Source organism: Bubalus kerabau, chromosome 5, assembly GCF_029407905.1.
Source record: "Bubalus kerabau isolate K-KA32 ecotype Philippines breed swamp buffalo chromosome 5, PCC_UOA_SB_1v2, whole genome shotgun sequence".
NCBI lineage: Eukaryota > Metazoa > Chordata > Mammalia > Artiodactyla > Bovidae > Bubalus > Bubalus kerabau.
Genome location: NC_073628.1, coordinates 51147123 through 51163758, shown reverse-complemented (window position 1 = coordinate 51163758; position 16636 = coordinate 51147123). Strand labels below are relative to the sequence as shown.

General features: G+C 38.1%; 1 protein-coding gene across 5 annotated transcripts in view; it reads right to left on the bottom strand.

The window, feature by feature from the left end:
- CEP295 (centrosomal protein 295) overlaps nucleotides 1–15895 on the bottom strand; it is a 51611-nt gene extending 35716 nt beyond the window's left edge. For 4 of the 5 annotated variants that reach the window (XM_055581647.1, XM_055581648.1, XM_055581651.1 and 1 more), the window contains exons 1-7: nucleotides 15637–15895; nucleotides 11032–11168; nucleotides 10195–10395; nucleotides 8955–9079; nucleotides 8031–8124; nucleotides 5481–5573; nucleotides 1000–1140 (exon numbers count right to left, since the gene is read on the bottom strand). In XM_055581647.1, the coding sequence (XP_055437622.1) occupies nucleotides 1000–1140; nucleotides 5481–5573; nucleotides 8031–8124; nucleotides 8955–9079; nucleotides 10195–10395; nucleotides 11032–11168; nucleotides 15637–15772 (927 nt within the window). In that variant the 5' untranslated portion in view covers nucleotides 15773–15895. Of the gene's footprint in view, nucleotides 1–999; nucleotides 1141–5480; nucleotides 5580–8030; nucleotides 8125–8954; nucleotides 9080–10194; nucleotides 10396–11031; nucleotides 11169–15636 lie in introns of those variants that run through there. The other variant, XM_055581652.1, reaches the window with a different exon arrangement.
- Nucleotides 15896–16636: the final 741 nt, after the last annotated feature.

The window sequence follows — 16636 nt, the reverse complement described above, 5'->3', positions numbered from 1 at the left end:
TAATTTATGCAAGAATGTGCTCAGTTTATATTACTTTTCATGTTTTTTTGCCTGTAGGTTTAAAACTTAGATGAAATTCATCTTTTAGCTTTTATAAACTAGGGGTAAGTTATGATTCCCAGGCAGGATTACTGGAGTGGGTAGCCATTCCCTTCTCCAGGAGATCTGCCTGACTTAGGGATCCAACCCAGGTCTTCGGAGCTGCAGACAGATTCTTTACTGTCTGAGCCAACAGGGAAGTCCTAGTGATAAAAACTAAAAATTTAAGGGAGGAAGTCATAATTCAGTTCAAATTATACAAACTTTAAGGCATCTAATTCTGTGGCATCTAATTACCATAGAAGTGCATAAAAACTCATTCTTCAGATGAATGTTTAAAAATCCAAATGTATTAGTCAAATTCAGAAAAGAAAATCAGACTTCTAAGTCTAAGCATTGAACTTTGTTGCAGAGGTGTAAAATATGTATGGTGAAAACTGGCTTTGTAGTTATAGCATTGCATCACAGATGCAATGCTATAACTACAAAGCCAGTTTTCACCATACATATTTTACACCTCTGCAACAAAGTTCAATGCTTCTTGACAGCAAGGATTGTGACTATTTTTGAACAATATTCTGCAAAGCCAATGAGTCCTTTGCTTGGTAAATATCTAATGAATTGAATCTGAAAATCCACAGAGCACAAATGCAATTCAAATAACTAAATTAGAAAAGTGATTAATTTCTTCTTGGGCTATTTTTAAACTGATTAATACATTAAACTTTTAATATATTCATTAGTACAAATTTTAGAAGAAAAATGAGAACAGTTTCACCCAACCTGAATTTGAAACGAGGAGGTAAAAGCAAGTCGGAAAACCTGGAATAACGTGAATCAGAGACAGTGTTTTCCCATTCTTCAAGACTCTGTCCTTTGAGACTGTTCACTGTCAGTTAAGTCCTACAGTGCCATCGGTAAGGCCATCAGCAGTGGTCACAGCCAGAATTGAATGCTTACTTGAGCCAAATGGATCTTTTTCATTGCTTGGAATCCCCGGGCATGTGCCTTCTCACTCTGTTCCATTTTCTCTTGCGCTGCCTGCTTCTGTAGTTCTTCCAATCTTTTAGCTTCTTCTTCAGCAGCCAAATGAGGATCTGGCTAGCAGTCAATCAATAACATTTTAGACAAATAAAGTATGAAACAAAGTGGTAACTTTAGCAAAACAACCCTAAAATCATGTTTTTCTATTTATATCAAATTAAATGATAACCAGCTATATTTTTTTTTTCAAGTTATATTTTTAAATGCCCACAATTATCAACAGCATGTATGTATGAAAAAAGTCAAATTGTTACAACTTGTTCATTTTAAAGTAAAGTACACTATACTCATCCAAATAATTCCTCCATCATATTTTTATTAAGAAATTCTACTAAAACAGTGTTGAAAGGTAAACAAGTAATAGTTAAGAAATCACCAACGTCAAAGGTCATGAAAGCCATTAGCACTAAGATTTGCCTTTGGTTTTCAGCCAAAATTTGCTGCTTGGCTTGCACCTCGGGAAGGCCAAATAATCAAAACACCTTCTTTAACATAATTTCTGGCTTTCTAGAACTTGTGCAAATCAATGATCATGTGGTTGTACAGTGAGCCATTATTTCATTAACACAGCAATATTAAATGTGTGCATGTGTGTTGGGGGTGGGGCATGGAACATAACCTGGATTTACTATTATACCTAAACATTCACTTTCAAATACAAGTAAGCATTTCAAATATAACTTTAAGTAAAAATCTTAAAATATTTTACATGGTGATAATCTATCAGTCAATGAAACAATAACCACAAAAGCTATTACCACATATTTAAAATTATTTATAACTCTCAAGTAGTGAGATAAATAAAGAGATAGCTAATGAATTAAGAAAGAGTAGGGACTTCCCTGGCAGTCCACTGGTTAAGACTCTGCCCTCCCAATGCAGGGGATATGGTTGGATCCCTGGTTAGCAAATTAAGATCCTGCAAGCTGCTCAATGCAGCCAAAAAATAAGAAAGAAAGAAAGAGTGTAATGGCCAAATAAATGTATGAAAAATATTATATTCCTTTTGAGCTAATAAATATTTATGTAAATCCTTATTAACAAAGGTCAGATTAAATCAAAGTTATAACCTCTATAAAATTATTCAGTGTATTAACATGTAAAATATTAAAATGAATTTTAGGAGCAACATTTCATTTAGGCCATGAGGTTTTTAAGAAAAAAAGTTATTTGGGGATTCTTCACATCATGTGAGGGTGAATTAAAAACCAGAATGTCAACTATGATAAACCAAAATTTGAAGAGAAGGAAAAACTTCAAAACACACAACATGTATAATAAACAGACTGAGTCCAGATATAATGAGATATATAAAGAGTATCAATAAAGGGTCAGAGAAACATTAGACATGCCAAACAAGTTTTAATCTGACTGCTGCTGCAGCTGTTCAATTGCTAAGCTGTGTCCAACTCTTTTGGACTGTAGCCTGCTAGGCTCCTCTGTGGAATTTTCCAGGCAAAAATACTGGAGTGGGTTGTCATTTCTTTCTTCAAGGGATCTTCCCGACCTAGGATCAAACTCACATCTCCTGCATTGGCAGGTGGGTTCTTAACCATGTAATCTGACCACTCAATGTCAAAACAAGGTTTTACAAGTAACTGTTTTCTTTAAGAAGACAATCTGCTAAAACTTTGTGTCAATGCAATTAAAAATTTAAACAAGTATCTGGTTGAAATAATTGCAAGATTCTATTTTTACCAGCTGAACTCAAAAGATAGATGAGAAATTTGCAAAAGTGTAAATCCCAAGCAAAAATACTTTTTAGAAAACATGTTTCTGAAAACCCCTTTCCCATGAATTGTAATCTGCAATGCACAAAACAATAAGTGATTAAATATGCTACTTCTGCATCTTCTACCCAAGACATATAGGTCAAAATCTGTTCTGCTTGTCTGCTGACATTTCTGGATCTTACAGCAAACAATACAGTGGATCTGATTAGAAAAATATTTCTAGGATGAAAAATCCATTTTAACAAGTGCTGCGTACAGTCATTGACAAAGGAATAAATCAGATGAAAACATCCTTAGTATAAAACAACTTTTTAATACTAATATACAGGATGAAGAGCAGGAGTAATTTAGGAATTTCAAGCCTATGAAGTTTTGTTTGTGTGTACAGAATGTAAATGTAGCACAAAATTTAGAGAATAACTGGCTCTAAAGAGGAATATAGCAGGTCAACGTCATCATTCTGTCAAAGACAAACTTTATAACATACAAGAGACTATCAAGTAGAACCACTTTATCAAGATATTCAAACAAAACATGACAGCAACTCTCACATGCTAAAAGACTGACTGAACAAAATGAAAGTGCTTATCTGGAGAAAGCAGCTGAAGGAATAACTGAAATATATGCCAAGAATGCAAGTAGTTTTATATGATACCTCCTATAAAGATCCTATCATTCTACTCAAAGAAAGATTCTAAATTATTGCACATGTGAAATAAGCTTAGATGCAGATGAAAATACAGAGATTTGTTATCTGGGAAATCAAGCACATTACTGCACTATCACATTTTAAACCCAAGGTTTACAGACAGATTTTCCCTAAGTGATGGTCTAAGGAAGAAAATATCAGAACGCTTTAGTATGCAGGACAGTTTTTATAAAACTGCATTATAACTACTAATGTAATCTTCAAGTCCAGAAACTGAAGAGAAGGTAGGTCTTTTGGTTACTGTCAAAGAGAAAAGTTTAAAAATTTACTGTGACACCATCAGTGATACCCTATATGACAGCTAAAAACAGAAATTTCTTTCATCAATTTTAGTATAAAATATGTTTAATACTAATAGAAGATATTGAAGTTATAATAGTATTATGCAATTTTAAACAAGCTTCAAGATTTATTCCTTTCTTAGAAGTTAACTTTATGATGGTAATACTCATCTTGTGTCTTGATCAAATATTAACACTTGCTATTACAGAATTTGTTGCATTCTAACCTCCACATGAATGCTACACTGTGAAATAGTATATGTATCTAGTAGATAAATATATCTAACATGAAAAAGGTGAAAATTCACCACAGGACCACCAATAAAGCCATGTTGTGTATATTTTGTCTACAGCTCTGATTGTATGTTTAACAGCAATTATAACAAGGAGTAACAATTGTTTGTCACTCTTAACACAGACAATTAATTTTTAAGCCATATGTGTGTGCTAGGTCACTTCAGCTGTGTCTGACCCTTTGCAACCCTAAGAACTATAGCCCGCCAGGCTTCTCTGTCCATGGGATTCTCCAGGCCAGAATACTGGAGTGGGTAGCCATTCCCTTCTCCAGGGGATCTTCCCCACCCAGGGATTGAACCAGGGTCTCCTGCATTGCAGGCGGATTCTTTACCACTGAGCCACCAGGGAAGCCCATGAGTATGGTAAGACAGCCATTTTCATATGTTGCAGTCACTTTTTAAAAGGAAATTTAAAGATTTATATCAAGTATCTATGATAAAATGTTATACACTGTGGAACCTATAATTTCTCTTTTAGACATTTATTCTAAACATACAATCAGAGCTGTAGACAAAATATACACAACATGGCTTTATTGGTGGTCCTGTGGTTAAGAATCTACCTTGCAATGCAGGGGACACCGGTCTGACCCCTGGTCCAGGAAGATCCCACATGCCGTGAGGCAACTAAGCCCATGCACCACAACTACTGAAGCGCACGGGCCACAGAGCCCGTGCTCCACGACCAGAAGCCACCACCACGAGAAGCCCGAGCACTGCAACCCGAAGGGAGCCCCTATTCTTCACAACTAGAGAAAGCCAATGGGCAACACCAAAGACCCAACGCAGCCAGGAATAAACAAATAAATTTTTTTTAAAAAGCTATAAAAAATGTACAAGATGATTATGTTTGCATTATTTACAAAGCAAAAAAAAACAAACCCTCCACAATAGAATGGTTAAATAAAGTCTATAATGAAATATTTAAGTAGCCATTAAAAATCATGTTTTAAAAAGCATGTGTATATGTTTATACACAAATAATGAAAATGTATTAATTAAAAATACTATAATGAATCCATTAATGTATTAACCGATTACTTTTTCGTGATGAAAACTTAGGTGTTTTACACGTATCTAGTTTCAAATTTCTAGAGTATTATTTTTATGTCAAAAAAACTTTTATGGTAAGAAAATTAAATATATCAATTTAGGAGGCCAATTCCTTTCATTCATATTATATCAACATTCCATTCACATTCAACATGACATTGTAATTCAAAGCATATTTAAAAGATTTTTTAATCACTATTACCCTAAGACAGTTGGTAGAGCTGTTCAAATGTGCTATCTGAGAACAATATATGTAGAACAATATATAACTCACTTCAATGGACAAAGAAATAATAAAGTGAGAGTCATGAAAAAAGTCAATCACCTGCTTTGTGTCCACCTCTCTATTCACGAAAGTACAAAGATGATGGTAGGTAGAACTGTTCGTCTTCACATTAGTTTTCTTTACTTCAACATTCTGAAAAATGAAACAGAAATAGATTGTTAAGTTGGAAGTATTCATTTTCATTTGAAGCAAGATCCATTGAAAAAAGTAATTTTATATTTTAATCAGTTATTCTTTATTTTTTTTCTTCATGAGAGCGTGCACTGTATTTCCACTAATCTGGAGTTTAGGTTTAAAAGTCAGATTATATTTCAGTAAGAATAATGAATAGGTGATGCTCTATAGTTTACTGTATGACATCAGGAGGCACATAATGGCAAGGTGTGCCTCTATTACTGATTTTATGTTTGCTCATTTGGTTATGTTGTTTCATAATCACTGATAAGAGAAAGTTCTCTTTTGTCTTTTCATAATCACTGAAAGAAGAAAGTTCTCTTTTGTCTAATGGAAATAGGCCAATGAATAAATGCAAAAGGATGATAGATACTTGTGATGCTAAGTATCATCTCCCAGATTACTTGGAAATTGAAAAGAGAAAAATTTACCAATATAATTGAGATCTCTTGTAGCCACATAACCAAATCAGACAAATACAGAATACAAGAAACTAGTCTATTCAAAAATTCTGAAATAAAAAAGTTGGCCAGGGTTGGGGAGAGAATGTTTTACTTTGAAGACACAAAGCAAACAGAAGCAAGAGGTAAACCTTGACTGGCTCCTGGTTACTTTTCTTAGTGTGATATTGTGGCCACATAGGAGAATGTCCTGGACTACTCTGGTGGTATGGTGGGTAAAAATCTGCCTGTTAATGCAGGAGATACATTCAATTCCTGGTTGGGGAAGATTTCATACGCCACGGAGCAACTAAGCCTGTGTACCACAACCACTGAGGCTGTGCTCTAGAGCCTGGAGCCATTACTATTGATCCATGAGCAGTAACTACTGAAGCCCATGCACCTAGAGACTGTGCTCCACAACAAGAGAAGTTACCACAATGACAAGCCCGTGCACTGCAACAAAGACCCAGCACAACAAAAAATAAATAAATTTAAAAAATAAAAACAAATCTAGAGTTTTGTTAGAAAAGAGAATGTCTTTATTCTTAGCAGAAGTACGCTGAAGTATATGGGGTAAAATGTAACCTATAAATCTACGTTCAAATGTATACATTTATATATTCAAATGTATACACAACCATTTGAAATCTACACATAATGCAAAATGAAATCTACATACAAGCTATTTCTTATACTCTCCTCTGTATTTAAAAAATTTTCATAATAAAAATGTTGGGGAAAAAAGTACCACCACAGTTTAACATATAATTCATATTTGCCAAATCACTTACACAGACAATGTTTTGGTCAGTTTAAAGTTTTGACCTTGACTTGTTAGGGCTTCCCAGATGGCCCAGATGGTATAGAATCTGCCTGCAATGCAGGGGACCTGGGTTTGATCCCTGGGTTGGGAAGATTCCCTGGAGAAGAGAATGGCTACCCACTCCAGTATTCTTGCCTGGGGAATTCCAAGAGGGTCAGAAAGAGTTGGACAAGACTGAGCCAGTTTCACTTTCGGCTTGTTAGAAACATTAAGAATTATGACAAAAGTAATAATAATAATAAAAAAAAATGGGTAAAATACTGCCTGCCTTTTAACAAGGCACTAGGGGAGTGGCTGAAATCTGACTTCTCTGTTTGGATCTTACTAGATCAAATGTCACATGGCAGATGTCTAACATAAAAGTAGGAAGGCTGACAAAACCAGAGGCTTAAGATGAGACTATCTGGTACTGAGGCTGATCACACATACAGAAAATACTCTTGTCTATACAACAAAATAATATATCCTGTATTTGTATTTTTTTAATTTCTGTTTAACTTTTTTGATAAACACACCTATGTAATTTAGATAATGATCCAAATGAGCTATTTTAATAACCACAACAAGATAATCTGAGCAGGAGAAGCGATACCTTTCAAAATTAATTTCCGCTTAATAAGTTAAATGATTTTTTTTTAAAAAAGCTTCAAATCACAAAATCACACATTTTACTCTCACAAAGAAACAGACTTTTCTTACCATTTCACATAATCTTATGTGAAGTTATTAACTTATCTGGACCTAATTTCTGTGTCTATAAAATGGTAACTATTTACAATAGCCAAATCTTGAATGTGGGCAAGTCTTTAGGGCAAATAATCCTTCTCTTTCCCAATAAAATAAAAAAGGTTACAGTTTTTCAAACAACAACAAAAAAATCTCGAGACAACTGGAGAAAACTGAACACAGACTGGGTATCAGATTATACTGGGAACAACATTATATTAGTATTGTGCTTTAAAGTCCTTAAACATCAGAGATACAAACTAAAGCATTTGTGGGTAAAATGCTATCTAGAATTATTTTTAAATATTCTAGATATGTATTACCAGTACAGTTAAAAACTAAGTTCAACATTTGGATGTGCACTGAATTCTAACAGCAAAGAAGAATTACTATATCCAAGCTCCCATACCCAGAGTAATTCACCTCAAAGAGAGCTGGAGGAGGGGGTGGCAGACTTGCGATTTTGGCAGATCTCTCCTTTTCCACAAGCAGAGCTTCTTTTCGAGCTTTTATATGCCTTAAAAAATAAAAGATGTCATAAATTAATCTCTCAAATAAGGTTACAGTACAACTCAAAGTTAAAAATATAAAAGCCATCACAATCTTAAGAAATCCTCCACAGCCTGATCCCACAGGCTCAAATGCTATTTAATAGAGTACATACACATGTGAGAAAATAAAGAGTAAAAGCAGTGTAGCTAGACATAAAGCTCCATAATGTGGACTGACCCAGCAAACATCTAATGTTCTTCAGAATAATTTGGAATTATAAAAACCTAAAAATGATAAAGAGGGGCCACTGTATAAAATGACCACTTCTGACTAGCTAATAGGTTCTTTCATTTTTACAATATGCAAAAATCTCATCAATGACTTGCAGAGTCTATAACCTCTTTTAATGTTCGTAATCGCACTGATTTTTTTCTTTTTATATCAGAGGCAGACAGATGTTGGTTGACCTGCATTCTAAACTAGTAATACACTTCTTCAGAAACTCAGTAACTGCTGCTAAAGTCAGAACAGAAGAGAAAGTTCACTTGTTAGTATGTACTCCCCCCACTGCATTATTTTAAACCAAGTTTAACAAACACCATGGATATACTATATAACTTTTAAAAAGTATCCAAGTTTTAGTTTTAAAGTTTAGTCACTCAGTCATGTCCAACTCTGCGACCCCATGGACTGTCGACTACCAGGCTCCTCCATCCATGGGATTTTCCAGGCAAGAGTACTATAGTGGGTTGCCACTTCCTTCTCCACACACACAAAAAAAGTATCCAATGTACCCTTTAATTCCAGCCATATCAGTTTCAGTGGAGAATACGGTAAAAATTACTATTACTTTACCAGGTTTTTTGTTTCATTAACATTTCTTTTTGATTTTTCTGTACTTTCAGGGCCTCTTTATGTCTCATTTCTGCCTTTTTTTTCCTTTCTGCTGCCCGGTGTGCCAGAGCATTTAAATCAGGCTCCTAAAAACAAATATTACTTAAAATGTCATGTTAAACAAGACTAAAATGGCAAATATATATGTGTGGTACTCTGTCAGGGCAAAAATCATGAAGATGTATTCAAATGAAACACTGGCTATAGCACAAAATTAATGATGAAATAAATAAAGCTACAAAAATCTGATATCAGAACTTAAAGCTATTAATACTAAAAACAAAAACAAAAACCAGGGACCAAGAATATTTTGATTGACAAATTCTTTAAAGAGTTCTTCCTGACTAAAAGTTTGGTAACAAAGACATGCATTCTTGGAATCCAGCTTGTTTATTTTGTGTGACTATCTCTGGGACCACAATCTAGGATTTTCCAACCATAAATCAGAAGAAAGAAAATAAGGTCAGGGAATAGTCTTAAATACTGAGTTAAGTACTACTTTGCCTTTGTGAAAGGAAGAACTCAAGTGTATACACATTTAATTACACATTTTGGAGGTATGAGGAAGGAGTGATAATGAAATCAGAAATCTGAATTCATCCCACCAAACTTGTCCAAAATGACTGAAATGAGTAACAACTTGTAATTCTGAAGGTTACTATTTTATTCACCCAGTTGTTAAGGACTGGAAAAGAATAATGTTTGCTTTTTTTTATGAAGTATAGTTTGATTTACAATGCTGTGTTAGTTTCGGTATAAAGCATAGTGATTCCGTTATACATACACATATACAGCTATTCTTTCTTGGATTCTTTTCCCTTGTAGATTATTATGAAATATTGAGTATAGTTTCCTGTGCTCTACAGTAGGTCATTGTTGGTTATCTATTTTATATATAGTAGTGTGTGTGCTAATCCCATTCTCCTAATGTATTATCCCTTACCGCCCACCTGTGGTAACCCTAAGTTTGTTAGAGAATAATGTTAACTTAAACATCATAGAAAACAGATTTTCCTTCACATGACTCTTACCAGGAAATGAATCAAGTAGGATTCTTAGTTATATTAAATTTACAAAAACATTCAGGCTGCCCACAGCAAATTCTATACATGAAAACATTTTTATCAGTGTCTAATAACACAAATCTACTTTTAACAAGTATCATTACCACAGACAAGTAGTCAAATAAGTGCTCACTTACATTTTCTTTGGCTTGTTGATGCCCCTCTCCCATATTTCTTAAACTTGCCAAATACAGTTTTTCCAAGTTCTTGATTTTCTGAGTTTGTGATTCTGCCCATTCTGTCCTTAGTTCCTCTGCCAAACGAGTGAATTGCTGATTTCTCCTCTGTTTTATATCTTCTCTTATCTGTAAAGCAATATCTCTTTCTTGTTCTCGAACCTAAAGGATGAATATTTAAGATTATATGAAAAGAGGCTTACTTCAACTTTTTGGAAAAGCTCTTTGGAAACAGGATCCTAAATGAATTTGATTCAGGTATTAGATATATCAATTCTCCAGAATATTCACAAGATATTAGATAAGGCCTATTTAAAGCAGAAAATCCAGGTGAAGGAGGAAAAACCAAAAATAAGACTTACAAAGTTCCCTGATAAGCCATTACGTTTCCTCCCCAGAGACCTAAGGGGACTGCCATTATCATTCTGATTTGAGCAAGTTCCAAGAGTTGGTGATGGACAGGCAAGGCTTGTGTGCTGCAGTCCATGGGGTCGTAAAGAGTCAGATACAACTGAGCGACCGAACTGAACTGAACTGAATGTAAAAAATTGGCTTCCCTGGTGGCTCAGTGATAAGGAATCCACCTGCTAATGCAGGAGATGCGGGAGAAAGAGCAACCCAGTCCAATATTCTTACCTGGAAAACCCCCACGGACAAAGAAGCCTGGCAGGCTACAGTCCATGGGGCCTCAAAGAGTTAGACACAACTTAGTGACTTAACACAATAACTACAATGTAGAAAATATGAATAATTTGGGGGACACAAAGAAGTTGACACTATGTTCCAAATAAATCTCACCTGCAGCAATCTTAGTTTTCGTCTTCTTTCATAATCTTCTTTTAAAATGAAGGCTTCCTCATTAGGACTCAATCTCAGCTTGCCAGCATTCACTCCCTTTCTTTTCATTTTCATGTAGTACTTTAAATATGAAGGTTCTGCATTAAAAAAAAAATATATATATATATCCATTAAAAAATAAGACAGTAAAGATTAGAACACTTTTTAAAGGGCTGTAAACATGAAATGATTTGGGTAAACTAAGTTCAACTTATTTATAAATAGCAATCATTAATTCAGCACTTAAATTGGTAGTTCTCAGATGGGGAGAAAGCAGTTTAGTGGTGAGTAAACCATTTCAAGCATTACTTGAAAAAATGCTTCCTCATTTGTGGCAGATTATTGTTTACCTGTAGCATGTGGGACCTGACTAACTCCTACTCGAGATTTCCAGAGTTTACCCAGCTTAAATATAAAAACCACAAAGATTTCAAAAGGTGTGTTAGCGCAGAATAAATGCTTCACAATTACTACTACTAACCCCTCTACAGTAAAACAACTCTTCAGTAATTGGTGGTGTGATTTTTAAATGGAATCATTAAACAAAACTCCTAGAACAAAGTTCTGTTTTTAGGTTCAGTCCAGGGTTTAAGATTCCTAGATCTAGTCTTCTATTGCTCCTGTTTACACTCAGGTGTTCTCAATCGCATCTCTAGATTATAACATGCCCCAATTTGGGGAAGTCTGGCAGGGAAAAAACGAAAGAATTTAAGAATCTATAGTTTTTATAAAATTTAAAAACCCTCCCCAGGTGATTCTGTATCTCCTTGTTCCCATTATTGCCATTTTCAAAAGTTAGACACTTCAAATCAGTACATAACCATGATTTCATTTGAGATCAATCTCTTTACAATGACCAGGAAGGGAAATATGGTAAACCGAACACTTAAATCTTTCTGAAGATAGTTTTCTGTTGTTGTTGTTGCCCCACTTGACTTGTGAGAATCCTAGTTCCCTGAGCAGGAATCAACCTGGGCCCCCTGCAATGGAAGTGCTGAGTCCTTATCACTAAACCACCAGGGAATCCCCTTCTGCAGCCAGTTTAAGCAGCACTTCCCTGTGAAACTGCCCTTCAGTGATTCTTGCTCCACCTGCCTGTCCATAAGAAATGTTAACCCTCACATTCATATGAGGACTAACCTATGCTGCCTTGATATTACCTTCCTCTAGTTTTTCATCAATAACTTGCCCTTTCTAGTCAGATTCCTTAACAGTAAGGATAGAGGCTCTGGTTTTGTTGTTTTTTTTTAATATCCAAATTAACCACAAATAACAACCACCACACAGTATTTCACATACTAAGGATAAATACCGTTTTCACTCAGGTGTACAAATAGCGGCCAGAAGAATTTGGGGTTATCTAATAGGAACTAAGGGCTTTCCTGGTGGCTCAGTGGTAAAGAATCTACCTCTCAATGCAAAGACCTGGGTTTGATCCCTAGGTTGGGAAGATCTCCTGGAGAAGGAAATGGCAACAGTATTCTTGCTATTCTTGCCTGGAAAATCACATGGACAGAGGAGCTTAGCAGGCTACACTCCATGGGGTTGCAAAAGAGTTGATACATGATTTATTAACTGAACAAACAAAAATAGAAACTAAAACTTTTTCACTGAAACTCTCCATCAAAAAGAAGGCAGGAATGATCTTATTCATGGTTGTACGTGCAGAGCCTAAAAGCTGCTTTGCTCCTAAGTAGGTCCTTCAGTGTGCTGACTGAATGAATGACTCATTCAATGAGTTAATTCATATAAAGTGCTAGATAGGTATATGTGGTCACTGTTACAACCTGATGACAAAAAGGAATAACTGCTTACATGTGAAAAATCTTTTCCAGCTGAAACCCACTCAGCTGATATTCACAAGGCTTTGGTAATGTACTCTGAAAGTGCCAACCAACCATTGTCTATTTTAGACAAGAATCAAAGGCCTCTTAGGTTATTGACCTGAGTGACAATATCTACTGGCAGAGCCAAGAGAAGAATCTGGTGTTTCTTATATATGGCTCCTAACTTTCTGAAAAGCTAAAATATAGGGAATAAGGAAAATTTTGTTTAAGCCCATATTTTTTCAAGAGGGGATTGACAAGAACTAAACAGAGAGACCCAACAAAGGTCCGTCTAGTCAAGGCTATGGTTCTTCTAGTGGTCATGTATGGATGTGAGAGTTGGACTGTGAAGAAGGCTGAGCACCGAAGAATTGATGCTTTTGAACTGTGGTGTTGGAGAAGACTCTTGAGAGTCCCTTGGACTGCAAGGAGATCCAACCAGTCCATTCTGAAGGAGATCAGCCCTGGGATTTCTTTGGAAGGAATGATGCTAAAGCTGAAACTGCAGTACTTTGGCCACCTCATGAGAAGAGTTGACTCATTGGAAAAGACTCTGATGCTGGGAGGGATTGGGGGCAGGAGGAGAAGGGGACGACAGAGGATGAGATGGCTGGATGGCATCACCGACTTGATGGACATGAGTCTGAGTGAACTTCGGGAGTTGGTGATGGACAGAGAGACCTGGCGTGCTGCGATTCATGGGGTCGCAAAGAGTTGGACACGACTGAGCGACTGAACTGAACTGAACTGAAACAAAGAGAAAACAAGTAATCCTGTAATCCTCAATTTCCTTTCCTAGAGGATTACAGGAACAAGCATATATTTGTTATTTTTACCTAAGCTGTGACAGAGTCACTGTTTTTTCTTGTATATCATTATCTTAATTTTTACACTTGTTTGGAAATAATTTGATTTAGTATTCCCAGCTTCTCTAAATGTCAACCACAGTACAACCACCAAAACCAGGAAATTAACACTAGCACAATACTTTTAGCTAATCTACAGACCTTATTCAAATTTCATCAATTGTCCCACTAATGTCCATTTTCTGGACCAGGTCCCAAGCCAAGGAAAACATATCCTTTAACTGTTGTGTCACTCTGTGTCCTCAAAGAAGTAGATGCCAAAATGGGATGAAACCCACGAGGATTTTATTAGGGGAAATGCCTGTGTGAGGGAAAATGGAGAGGGAGCTGGTGAAAGCTAGGAGTGTTTCAGACTTTCATGCAAATCTGCCACTGAGTGAAGGAGGAAGGCAAAGTTGGGTAGATGACCCTTAAACTGTGCAGTCTAAGGAAGCTTCAGGAAGATTGCTGGGGAGTCCTTAAGCCAAAATCCCTTGTGTCTCAGGAACAGCTCTGCCTTCACATCCACCCCATGCTGTCATTAACTAGGAGCAGTCTATGGGAGGCATCCATGTAAACAAATTTCAGAACACAGGGGCTGAGGGTCTGTAAATCATGTTCTAATGGCTAGGCTGTTTTGTCTCCTTCAACTCCTCTAATTTGAGATGTTCCTCAGTCCCGTCACCCCTTCCCCCATCTTGACATTTTAACAAGATGCCAGCCAGTTATTTTGCATAATGTCCCTCTATCTAGATGTGTTTAATCCCTTCCTATAGTTAGACTGAGGTTATGCATTTTTGGCAAGACCACCACAGAAGTCCTGACGTACTCTTCTCAGCACATCACACCAGAATGAGTTTTGATCCCTTGATTAAGAAGGTGCCTAACAGGTTCCTCCACTACAAACACTATTTTTTTTTAAAGTATTTGGTGAAGAGATAATTGAGGCTATGTAAATACCATGTTCCCCACCATATTTACCAACTAAATTTAGTATCCACTGATGACCACCTGAAACAATGTGTTTTCTGCTTATATTATTCCTTCTACACTTACCAACTGGAATCCTACTGTAAGGTAGTTTCACCCATTCCCTCACTTTAGTATTTATTCATATCAATACAGATTTTCAAATTCTAAGTACTGTTACTGACAAATAATAAAGATGATACTACTTATCTTGCAAGACTGTCCTGAGGATTAAATGGCAACGGGCACCTCTTAATCACCTATATTAGGAAGATGTGGCTTCAAGGCCCAATCCCACTTGAAGCAAAGACACTTAAAATCACTTTGGTCTCACTTCCTTGAAATATATAAGCGGAGTATAATATCTTCTCCAACAGGTTGTTCTGATTGTGTGTCTTAGTAAATATAAACTGCCAGATACTTTCTAAATTTTAATGACTCTACCGTTCCCCATTGTTTTACAAAACAGACGTTTGCGGCAGAACTTAGTATCTAAGAAATTAAAGGTGAGAGACACCAAAAGAGAGCATGCTGTGTGCATGAAACGATTCCAAGCTGGGCTCTTAAACGGCTCCCAGGAGTGAGGCCGCTCCGCGGGTGACTGGGGGCAGGACTCACCCAGGAGTTCTGCAGTGGCGACCCCGCAGACCCTTCCGGCCGCCCCGACTTGCAAGCTCAGGGCCCCCGCGAGGCCCGACCCCACGGGAACGCGCATGGCCGGCGCGCCAAAGGCCCCGGGGCGGCCTCTCACACGGCGCAGGCGAGCCCGTGAGGGGACGCGCGCCCCGCCGGCCTCGTGCCCGGCCTCTGTGGAGAGCTGCGGGCCGCTGCGAGTGCGTCCCCCGCCGCAGCACACCGCCGGCTCCCCGCCTCGCGGAGAAGTGCACGCTCGGGGCCCTTGGGAGGCCAGCGCCTCCGTCACTCACCAGGGAGACGAAAGCCCGGCCTCAGGAATCGCGGCTCAGACACAGAAGACCCGGCGGCCCGCCCCACAGCTGCCTCCGAACAGCCGTTCGGGTATGAGCGAGGCGGCCATCTCCAAGCCGCCGTCACTTCCGTCATTCAAACCGCTCGCCAGTGGCGCGGCCAGGCCGCGGGAAGCGCCGAGCCCCGCCCCGGGGGCCGTCGGGACGGCCGCGGCGGAAGCCGCTGGGGGCGCGCACCGCCCCTACGTGCGGCCCATTATTTCTCGTGTCGGGCGTGGCTCGGAGGTTTTGCTTTACGTCTCCCGACAGGCTCATCTTACAGATCCGAGACAGAGGTCCAGGAAGGGAGAGTTACTTACCACAGCCCATCCGGGTGGCTTCAGTCTCAAGCGTCTTTATGAAGACGCCTTGGGAGGTGCAGCCTTTCTTGTCTAAGGACACAATTCGTTTGGTACTTTCTCACGCTGCAGTTATTTTCTGATAGTTTTCAATTCACTCAACAGGGAACCGTATCGTAATGCTGTGCCTCCAGAGGGCCACACCACCTAGAACATGTCAAGGATTTAACCGCTGTAGAACCTGCAATTAGAAAGGGAGTGAGAGCTGTTTCATATTTCAGTTCAGTCGCTCAGTCGTGTCCGACTCTTTGCGACCCCATGAATCAGCACGCCACGCCTCCCTGTCCATCACCAACTCCCGGAGTTCACTCAGACTCACGTCCATCGAGTCAGTGATGCCAACCAGCCATCTCATCCTCTGTCGTCCCCTTCTCCTCCTGCCCCCAATCCCTCCCAGCATCAGAGTCTTTTCCAATGAGTCAACTCTTCACATGAGGTGGCCAAAGTACTGGAGTTTCAGCTTTAGCATCATTCCTTCCAAAGAAATCCCAGGGCTGATCTTCAGAATGGACTGGTTGGATCTCCTTGCAGTCCAAGGGACTCTCAAGAGTCTTCTCCAACACCACAGTTCAAAAGCATCAATTCTTCGGCACTCAGCTTTC